The 11,251-nt window shown below is 48.9% G+C and overlaps 1 protein-coding gene across 1 annotated transcript; it reads left to right on the forward strand.

Moving 5' to 3' along the window:
* The first annotated feature begins 9,332 nt into the window (after window positions 1–9,332).
* Window positions 9,333–10,158, forward strand: LOC125082280 (chymotrypsinogen B-like). The gene has a single exon (XM_047697735.1). It carries the CDS (start codon window positions 9,333–9,335, stop codon window positions 10,122–10,124), a length of 792 nt encoding a protein of 263 aa, XP_047553691.1. The 3' UTR covers window positions 10,125–10,158.
* The last annotated feature ends 1,093 nt before the right edge of the window (window positions 10,159–11,251 follow it).

Below are 11,251 nucleotides of genomic sequence, written 5' to 3' on the forward strand. Positions count from 1 at the left end.
GTTGTGGGATTGAGTCCCGCATTGGGCTCCCTGCTCAGTGGGAAGTCTGCTTCTCCCCACTGCCCCTCCCCCTACTTGTGATCCCTCTCTCTCACACTCTGTCCAATAAATAAATAAAATCTTAAAAAAAAAAACACTAGTCCCACACCAAAATTATTTTTTAAAAAATAATACTTCAGTTAAATACATTTGGAATTACTGCCTATGTCCCCCCTTCTTGGAGATTTGCAATGCACACTGGCAAACAAACTGCACTGAGAAGTCTTGGGGATCAGTTAGGATTGCATTCAACTGCAAAAAGCAGGAAACTCAAATATAGGGCTTTGCCTTTTTTTTTTTTTTTTCCTTCTAAATAAGAAGCCTGGAGAGAGGTAGTTGTGACCTTGGTTCAGTGGACTGGTCATGCCAGAGCAGATGTCACTGCCATTTTCTTGATCTCCCCTCACATCAACCCTTACATGGTAGTTGCTGCAGCTCTCGCCATCACATCTGTATTTACAGCAGGTAGAGGAAGGAGGAAGGGAAAATCCCAGGTTGACTCTCTGTTTTGTTTATCATAGAATCCTGATCTTCCTCAGAACCCCTCGGCTTCTACCTTTGTAGGCTTCCATATATATCTCATGGGCTAGAACAGGGTCATGTGTCCCCCCACCTGCAAGAAAGAACAAAGGGAGAAGGGGTGTGGAGAGCCTTGAGGGATGGCCAATTAATAGTGTCTGTTACATGCAGCCTGAAAGAAATGTGCTTAACTTCTGCACTGGGAATTCTAACATCTAACCACAGAAACACGCCTTCAAAAATACCACTGTAGCCAAAATCTCTTGGGGTCACAGAATCAGGAAAACTAAACTCCTCCATTTCTGGAGTGAACATCTGACACTAAATTTTTCTCTGGTTCTCTACATTCTTGAGAACAGCTCCTGGTCTCAATCGTTTGAGGTGGAAAAGCAGACCTCTTGGATGCTGAAACTTATTCTGCATCTGTCGCACACTGCCATATTTTAGAATCTTCCCAGGGCAGCCCGCCTTCCTCTTCCACCAGTTCTTCAACAGGGTCCAATTGAATTAGGAGTTCACATCGAGGAGAAATAGCCTCCTGCCCTCTTAACTTTGAAAGCAATGACGCCAAGCCCGACAAGCCCAACCTCCCATCCCTCTGTGCTCCCCCAAGCGAGCCTCCTCAGCCAACAGCCACTTCGTGGCCATGGCTGCTGGCAGGAAACCGAGCAGGAAACCAACTGGCTAGATTCTAGTAATAACCACTTTTCAAATTCTTCTTTTCTTTCATTTTCATTTTTTACTTTCTCTGACTTCCAAGAGGTCCCAGTAGTCTGTCTCTTGGTTTTATATCTCCAGGGAGCTCAACCGACTTCCCTTATCCCCTCTAGTTACAGTCTCCTCTGTGGCTGGCAATGGCACCCATGTCTATGGAGTTACTTAGCATATTTCAAACGTCTGCTGTCCTCCAGGTATCATCAGTGTGATGGGGCAATGTGGTCTTCTAGAAAGAGAACTGGATGGAGTGTCCAGCTCTTCCCTAACTAGTGTAGGTCCCCCAATGCAAAGAGCCTTTGCGTTAAGAAGGGTTTGGGGGGGGCGGCACTTGATCCTCTAGACTGTGCAGGATTCTGACAGGAATCCTCAGACTAAAAGGTTTTCAAGAGGCGCAGATTTCCTTGGGGAAACTTGACATTCTAAGAAAGTTCGGTGCTCTTAGAACGGATATTTTGAAGCATGGCTATGGGTGTGCACTCTCCTTATTTTTTCAGGTCGGGAAGATAAGGCTTTGAAAACCCATTGTGAGGCTGATTGGGACCTATTGTTTTTCTTTTTATCACCAGTCTCCATCCATGGGAGAGATTCATTCATTCATTCCTGTGTTTATTCACTGACTGACTCGTTCTGTGTACATGTATTGAATGCTGCCTATAAGCTAAGTTCTGTGCTCTGCCTCAAGGACAGAAAGATGAAAACACATAGTCCCCCTCCTAAGGATCTTGTAGTTCAGAGGGGGAACATTCCTGATGCCAATAACAACATAATCTAATGATGACTATGATGTTGCGGTAACAGGTGGCTTAGGGATGGTTTCTGCAGTTAGGCAGGGGTTGTCCAACTGAGCTAAGTCCTAAGCCAGAAGGGCCTTGACATCATCTCAGGACACAGGTAATGTCATTCTAAGTAGAGCCCTGGGTGGGTGATAGAGCTGATGCTCAGTGGTGGGGAGAAAAGACCAGTTCTGTCTGACGAAGATTTCCCGGCCCTGTGGAGCTTGCGATGTTCTCAGTTTCACACCTTCCTGATTTGGAAGGTCTCAACCCTTCTTCCCTTTTCCCCACAGAGGGTGTATAGTGGATTGTGGGAATAGGGGAGAAGGAATACATAGGTGTCCCAGGAAGGGGTGGGAAAGTTCTAGGTGGGGAATAAAGGATGAGAAGTTCTCACGTTGGTGACCAAGAAGGAGGCATTCCCGGAAGAGGGCGATGTGGAGGTAAGAGAATCAGTGTTTTCTGGAAGCAGGAAGCAGTTCAGTACCGCTCAAGCTTCACGTGTCCCTGGGACAGGGAAGCAGGTATGGCAGGAGGGAAGGTGAGGCAGCTCACCAGGGCCTTAGAAAGAAAGGATCCAGTAAAGTCTACCCGTACTTGGTTCTGTCTCAGTTTCCAAGACCTCCCAAATAAATGCAATGCTTTCTTCTTTTCTTTTCTTTTCTTTTCTTTTCTTTTCTTTTCTTTTCTTATTTTCCATGGATGAATCCTCAGGTAAAAAAATATGAATTTCAAGCTCCCGAAATATACATTTGAATGTATTTATCTCGTCTCCAACCTGAAAGCCCCAGAGTGGTTCAAATGGCCAACTGGCCCTTAGCTCATTCCCGAGGAACTTGGTCCCAGTTTTTCCACAGAAGGCATCATTCACTGGAAAGAACTAGCCCATTGGGATGACGGCTAACGACCTACAGTTCCTCACTGCAGGGCCAACTGATTTTGGGGAACAACTGTCCACACCATAAGGACCTAGCCTCACTCAGAACCCTGTTCAGATAGCCCCCCTCCGCCTCCCACATAGAGTTCCTTCTCTCTAGATGCTTTTCCTGGGCCTTGCATGGACTTAGGCTAAGTGCACATAGTACAATGTGTTGTGGTTCACTTAATAACAAGTTCTGAATCTACAAATTTCTTTTTTTTTAAAGATTTTATTTATTTATTGGACAGAGATAGCAAGAGAGAGAGAGAACAAGCAGGGGGAGCGACAGGCACAGGGAGAGGGAGAAGCAGGCGTCCCGCTGAGTAAGTAGCCCAATGTGGGTCTCGATCCCAGGACCCTGGGATCACGACATGAGCGGAAGGCAGGTGCTTAACCGACTGGGCCACTCAGGCGTCCCATGAATCTATAAATTTCTTGAAAGCACTAACTGTATTCTAATCTTTGTTTCTCTCCCAAAGCATAACAACACAGCCCGGCAGACAGTGAAAGTCCAGTAAACGTCTGTGGCACTAAGCTGAGCTTTGGGAACATCTCAGGTGGGCTCTGGCAGGAGATGCACCAGCATGAGTACTGTGCTCAGAAGGACCATGGCCAAAGAATATTTGCAGAAAATAACAGCAGGGAGATGGCCAGTTTGGTACCCCAGTGTGAGCTCAGAAGGGTAGAAAAGCTGACTCAAATGTATTACGTAGGAAAGGGCTATTCCAGGTCTTTTCTGACCAAAATGCCCAGGAGGATTTCAGGTGAAGTTCCATCCAGGCACGCAAACAATATTCCCAGGATTCAGTCTCTACCTCTTGCTCTCTGGATGGAATCAATTCACCGTCTGTGTGTGAGAGAAGGGTTGGATGATGGCAGGTCTCGCCCACGCTGTCCAGGTTTGTGGCCAGCTAGGAGAACACACGCACTCTTCCCACTGTTCCAGCAAAAGTGATATTGATGACCGTAGGCTCTGCCGGCATGCTTCTCGCCCCGAACCAGTCGCGGGGGCTGGGCAAGGAGATGCTCAGATGTTAGAGCTGTAAGACGAAGGCAATGGCCCATCTGCAGGCACCCTTCTCCTGGCACGTCGTGCTCTCGGGTACAGCCTGGCTCTGTGCAAGATTCAGCTGCATGTTGTTGAAAAGCCATGGATTCCACACCCCCATTCTGCCGGAAATTAGTTTGTGAGCCACACAAGTCACTCGCACAACTTCCCAGACCTCAATTTCCTTTTCTGTGAAATGAAGCTGCTCTTATTCTCTCTGGGGCCCTCCAGCTCCAGCTCTCCCTCTTCAGTCAGCTCTTTTGGGTAAATCACCTGCCAGGTTCCCATCCAACCCCATCCCTACCCAGAGTGCAGCCGTGCCCACCTCCAGGCACACGGGTCTGATCATAGGTGTCATGGCATGCCTAAAGCCCAGACATTTGGGTTGGGTTTGGGGTGTTGCCCCCTGGTTTCTCAGGAGCTGCTGCCAGTTCGGAAGGCCCTGAGCACTGAGGAGGAGCATGGCTCCAAGCGGAGAATTTCCAGACTTAGGAGGTTTGCTGATGTTTGCACAAACGTTGAAGCTGAGCCGCTGGAAAAATGTCTGAGGTTTTCTGACTCAGGAACAGGCTGAGTGAGTGGTAAGTCTGAGGAATTCAGGGATGGTCAAGGAAGACATAGGACCACAGAGCAGTGACACACAGCAAGCCTCACTGGATGGCTCTCGGACAGACAATGCGGAAGCAGAAGGAGAGGTAATCCCAGCATGAGACCTTCCAGAGACAGAGGCACGAAGCCAACCACAAGAGGGTCACCAGACCATGCGAACTCCTGGGGGCAGAAAGGACACTTATGTACCCAGGTGGCAAAGATGGGGTAGTCTCCGGGTCAGGGAGTTCCAGAAGGCAGCCGGGATGTGATCTTTCACAGGATTTGTCTTATTTGTGGTGAGCAGACATTGGGTGCAGTTTCATGGGGTATGAAAAATAGGTAGGCCCTAAGTAGCTAAAAATACATTTATTTGGGTTGTATTTTAAGAAGTTGGGTGTGTAAAAATTTGAGTTTGGCATTGGCAGGCTTTGGGCTAACAGCCCGAGACTGCTGTGAGTAAAAAACCAACCTGGAAATATATTAGGCCAGTACACTAAGGCCATATTTTGCTGCATTTACAGAGCAGTGAGATCTGGCTGAAAATGTCTCCGGGATAAAGGTTTACTGACTAGCTAGGCCAGTCCCACCAGATGTCCCACCAGATGATGTGGAAATTATCCCCAGAAAACTCCATCCCCCCCACCCCACCCCAACAGAGAAAGTTCTCACTGTGATCTTCTTTCAAGGAATTAAGTAAATAATAATCCTTTAAACAGGAGTGGAACTTTATCCTTTTAAAAGCGCTTTCATATTTGATTCTCACAATACCATTAGAACAGGATTGCTCCCCTCTGCCCCACCTCCCCTCCCCCCACCCCCACCCCCCAGCATTTCACAGGTGAGAACACAGGCTCAGACAGACTTGGGTACTGAGCACAGCAACGGACAGGGCTGAACTCAGAACCCCTAAACTCCCACCCACTCTATTTTGCCAGAATGTGAAGTGAGAGGTTGGAAGACTGCTGGTCAGGGCAGAGAGAGAGCAGCTCAGGGCTGTTCCTTTCTGCCCGGGTTCCTGCCTGATACGGACCAGCAAAGATCCATTCCATGACCATGGGCCATTTTGTTCCTCCCACCCCCCCTCTTTTTTTTTTTTTTTTCCTGAGAGAATGGGGCAGTTCTTGTAGAGGTTGAAGAGAGAGCGCCAGCGATGTCTTGGCTTTGTCTCCCCGAAATTCTTGCCTGGACAAGTTCTTCAGAGTCAGGCATTTCACCGATGGGGACACTGAGGACCAAGAGAGGAAGTGTCCTGCCCAGGGCCACGCAGCTCAGGGCCCGGCACTGCCTTTCCCACAATAAGCCACACTCCAGTCTTGGAGCTCTGCCCTCGCTGAGCTGCTTGGGGAGACACCTGCCAGGCCCGTGTCCTCAGATCCAAACCAGGAACGGGCTGCTGCTCCCTTGGAAAGTGGGATTTTTATTGCAGGATTAAGAAGCCATCACAGCTTTTCAATCACGTCAAGACTGACATCCCCAGGACGGACCACTCATTTAAACCAGGCGTGGGGTTTGGGACCCGTTCTTTAAGCAGCAGACACTCATGCACAGACTTTGTTGGCAAGACTGCAACTGCATGTCTTGTTTTCCCAGCCTTTTCCAAACTTAGCGGTCTCAGGAGGCCATGCACACAGCCAGGGCCTGGAGAGACGCGGAGAGACGGCAGTTGGAGCAGTGGACGACACCATCACCCGAGCCACGCAGCTGCAGGACACCCTGGGTTTGTTCCCTTCCAATGGGAGAAAGACGAGTTTTTCCTCCAGCATCAGGAGATTGTCTCAGCCAATGAGCAGGCAGGACCCCAGTGACTCACCCCACAATGTGTAGTTTCTCAAGCAGATGTTCCCGGACCACAAGAAAGCTGGCAGAGTATTACTATCTGGTTTAATGTTCCTTCTTTTGTTACAATTCCGAATATAAGGAAGGGTGGGGGCTGGGGATTGAAGGAAGCATCAGTTTACAGTGTGGGGCCCCCCTCTCCCAGGCAGCTCCGCCCTTCCCGGCCCTCCTGGGGTGGCAAGAGACAGAATCCCTTCCCAAGAGCAAAGCTGGGGGCTCCCCCTCCTCTTCTTGCTTCTCCATCCAGGAGGCTAATTGCACTGGAATTCAGTTCAGTTCAGTGTATGGGGTCAGCCGTGGAGAGGAGCGGAACAATTCCATGGCAACTTGCTTACAAACCTTCTGGCCCCCGGGAGGCCTTCCAGGGGGACCCAGCACAGACAGGACCCACGGACAGGAACCAGGTCTCACACTTCCAACCCCTGCGATGGAGACTCGTCTGGAATGGTGGCCTGAGTCGGGAAATAGGATGGATCCTCTTTGCTCTCCTTCAAGATACACTTTTTAAATTTTCCAAATCATTTCTTATTTTCTTATTAAAATTTCAGATGTTAAAGCACAGTGTGGTGAATGTCCTCCAGCTTTCATAATTATCCATGTGAAGCATTTCTGAAATTGGGATACATTTATAGTCAGTAGATACATTTAATGTTTCTTTCCCCCTACCCAAAGCTATTATTTAACCAACAAGGTGTCTGACCCCTGGTTAAGGACAAACAGCTTGACTCAAATGAACAAGGAAGAAAGTCAACCAGGAAACAACCTTGCCCTTGAGCAAGTTTCCCTATATTTTAACCACCCACTATCCTTCTTGCTATTTTCTTCCCACTGGCTTTGGGTTTTGAAGGTTTCGAACCTACCACACTCCATTAGTGTATCTTCTGTTTTTAAAACAATAAGAAACGATGGGGTGCCTGGGTGACTCGGTGGGTTAAGCCTCTGCCTTCAGCTCAGGTCATGATCCCAGGGTCCTGGGATCAAGCTCCACATCGGGCTCTCTGCCCAGCAGGGAGCCTGCTTCTCCCTCTCTGCCTGCCTCTCTGCCTACTTCTGCCTACTTGTGATTTCTCTCTCTGTCAAATAAATAAATAAATCTTTAAAAAAAAAAAAAAAAGAAAATCCCCAAAGAGCTTTACTCTTGAAAAAAAAAAAAAAAAAACCAATAAGAAACGAAAACCAACGTATATGCTGCTGTTTATAGCGACGTTGTGCCCAATAGCCAAAACCAAAATGGCAATCCACACGTCTGCTGACAGGTGAACGGAGAAATGAAATACGGTAAGTCACGCAACGCAAGATGATTCTGGCTTAGAAAGGAAGGACATTCTGACACGCGCTACAACATGGATGAAACTTGAAGACATTATTCAGAGTGAAATAAGCCAGACACAAAAGGGCAAATCCTGAATGATTCCACTCATGTGAGGTTCCTAATATAGTAACATTTATAGAGACAGAAGTGGACTAGGGAAGCCTAGAGGCTGAGGGCTGGGAGGGGAATGGGGAGAGACAGGGTTCAGAATTTCTGGTTGGGACGATGAGAACATTCTGGAAATACATAGTGATGATAGCCATATAACACTGTGAATGTACTTAATGATACCTACTATCCACTTAAAAATGGCAAAGTTTGTATTCTGTGTATTTTACCACAATACATTTTCTTTTCTTTTTTTTTTAAAGGCAAATTTATCAGGGATTTCCAGTTGGTAACAGCAGAACATTCAACCAAGTGTGGGCCTTTCTGAGCACACGACGGTGTGACTGCCGAGGTCGCCACTCTGGCTGGCACTGGAGACACAGCAGCAGACCAGAACAGGCTCTAGTGGCCAGGAGCACGGGCAGCTCCTGATCCCAAGATTCTCTGCCCTGACACTTGTCGTGGCTGGAAGACAAGCATTTCCTGACTCGGATTCGAGGCCTGGTTCCATCCTCTGTTCTAGGTCTTGTTTTCCCTACAATGAAGGCATTGACGTTCTCCTGTCTTCCCCTGTCAGAATCACGTGAGGAAATGCCACGTCCTAGTTCCTACCCGAGCATCAAGGTGATGCATACAGATGCCATTGAGATCAGAGAGCAAGAGGCACCGTGAGGTGGCCCTAGTTAGCCCTGCCCTTTGCAGGGCGACAACCTCTCTGCGCTGAGTGTTGGCAGTGGTTGAGTCACAGTCGGAAACGCTGATAAGGAGCAGTGATCACGGATCAGCCCACACCTCACCCTGTCCAGGAAGCGGGTCTGGAGTTTCTCATGTGAGAATGACCAAGGGTAAGGAAGAGCCTCTCCACTTCCAGACTTCTGTTTTCTCTCTCTACTTGTGGACAGAGATGTTAGGTCTGTGGGCTGTCACAGGTCTGCACGGCCCTCCAGCATTCCTCCAGGGACCGAGCCCGGGACGGGTGGCTGGCGTTCCCTTTCAGCAATGGCCATCAGAAAGGTCAAGGCCATTTTAGTGACCCTACGGCTGCAGGGGTGGAAGCCTCGTGGCCTCAAGTTCTTTACCTCCTCTCATTGTCCCCGGACCTTCTTTGGTGTATGCGTGTAGACATTCCTGGAGAAACACTCAGGAAAATACACTACATAAATAAAAACAAAACAAAACAAAATACAGAGGCCCTGTGCAAGACAATGATAGCTCTTGTCTTAAATGACAAAATCCAGATATGCGTAAAATTCCTAACAGGGCAGAGCCACGGTTCATGTGTCAGAATAAAAGTCCTGATCTGAGAGGTTCCATAGTCGAATTACTTTCATCCGATCTTGTAGCCTTTGAGCCCTATTTCTTCCTGTGTCAAACAAGGATAGTATTTACTACCTCTCAGAGGCATTGTGGAGACCAAATGAAATTTGCTTTAGAAAGTCCAAAACCATTCCACCTCCTGAGTCACACGCCATGACCTTTCTCTGGGCTGTCCTTGGCTTTCTCCTCTTTGGCGGCAGCTCGGGCTGCGGGGTCCCTGCCATCCACCCTGAGCTGAGTGGCCTGTCCCGGATCGTCAATGGGGAGGACGCTGTGCCCAGCTCCTGGCCCTGGCAGGTGTCCCTGCAGACCGGCTCGGCCTTACACTTCTGCGGGGGCTCCCTCATCAGCCAGGACTGGGTGCTCACCGCTGCCCACTGCAGGGTCAGGAAGAGCCACCGTGTGGTGGCCGGCGTGTCAGATCTCGGCTCCGATGGCGAGGCTGTCCAGGTGTTGAGGATCGCAAAGGTTTTTGAACACCCGCTGTGGGACAGGATTATGGACACCAATGACATCGCCCTGCTGAAGCTGGCCACGCCCGTCCTGCTCTCCAGCGCCGTGTCCCCCGTGTGCCTGCCTGGCGCCAACGCCAGCTTCCCCCCGGGCTCCATCTGTGCCACCACGGGCTGGGGCAAGTCCCAGTACAACTCCTACAAGACCCCCAACAAGCTGCAGCAGGCGGCCCTGCCCCTCCTGTCCAACGCCGACTGCATGAAGTTCTGGGGCAGCAAGATCACGGACGTGATGGTTTGCGCGGGCGCTAGCGGCGTGTCCTCCTGCTCGGGCGACTCTGGGGGTCCCCTGGTCTGCCAGAACGACGGAGTTTGGACCCTGGTGGGCATCGTGTCCTGGGGCAGTAGCTGGTGCAACCCATTCTCACCAGGGGTGTACACCCGCGTCACCAAGTTCATTCCCTGGGTTCGTGAGGTTCTGGAGGCCAACTGAACCCCTGCCCCACCCCCCAACTCCTGCAAAACCCAAATAAAACCCTGAAAAAAAAAAAAAAAAAGAAAGAAAGTCCAAAACCCCCAGACAGCTGAAAATTCCAAGGACGAACCCTAACACCATGCTGGGCACAGAGATCCCCAGATTACTGTTCACACCACCCCACAGAACTGAAGGCCAATGGTTGGTTATATGCAGCAAGCCAGGAGGGTTCCCTGCAAAGCTACCTTCTATTCCAGAATACCTCTGTGTCTGTTTTCCTTGTAGATCTTCTGGCAAGATATTTGTCCTGTGGTTTTTGTGTGCCTGGCCCCCTAGCTGGAGAAGCACCGCCTTAAAGGGACACCAGGACGGATGGCCACTGTCGCATTGCCTGTGCTGGAATTTACTTTAAAATACTTTGGTAGAGGGCGCCTGGGTGGCTCAGTGGGTTAAGCCGCTGCCTTCGGCTCAGGTCATGATCTCAGGGTCCTGGGATCGAGTCCCGCATCGGGCTCTCTGCTCAGCAAGAAGCCTGCTTCCCTCTCTCTCTCTCTCTCTGCCTGCCTCTCCGTCTACTTGTGATCTCTCTCTGTCAAATAAATAAATAAAATCTTTAAAAAAATAAAAATTAAAAAAATAAAATACTTTGGTAGAAACAGTATGATGTATGCATGTGAAAATTAAGTCATATATTTATTTGCTTAGAAGAGGTAATACATTGACATAGTTAAAAATCAAAACAGTATAAAATATATTACAGTGAAAAGTCTCGCTTCCCGCCTATGCCTACTGGCCACATTCCCAAACCTGTTTCCCACTCCTACCCCCAGAGGTAACTCATTAGTTCCTGGGGTATTCTTCCAGAGACTCTTTTTGCCATTATAAGCAAGTACAAATATTAGCTCTTATTTCCCTCCACGTCCATGTGCACTAAATGTAAGTTATTATCCACTAATGCATCTGCACTTTGTTCTCTCCACTGATTCCTCCATCCTGGAAGCTTTGCTTCCCCAATTCCCAGAGAGTTTCCTTATTTTTTTATTTCAGTAGCAGAGGGTTTCATTACAGGATTGTGCCCAACGTTATGAAAGCAATCCCCTGTCGGTGGATGTTTTGGTTGTTTCCAGGTGTAAGCCAACCTTTGT

The sequence above is a fragment of the Lutra lutra genome, chromosome 12, assembly GCF_902655055.1.
Source record: "Lutra lutra chromosome 12, mLutLut1.2, whole genome shotgun sequence".
NCBI classification, from domain to species: domain Eukaryota; kingdom Metazoa; phylum Chordata; class Mammalia; order Carnivora; family Mustelidae; genus Lutra; species Lutra lutra.

Excerpts from the sequence above, each read along its gene's own strand:
- LOC125082280 (XM_047697735.1), top strand. The coding sequence starts at position 9,333 with ATGACCTTTCTCTGGGCTGTCCTTGGCTTTCTCCTCTTTGGCGGCAGC.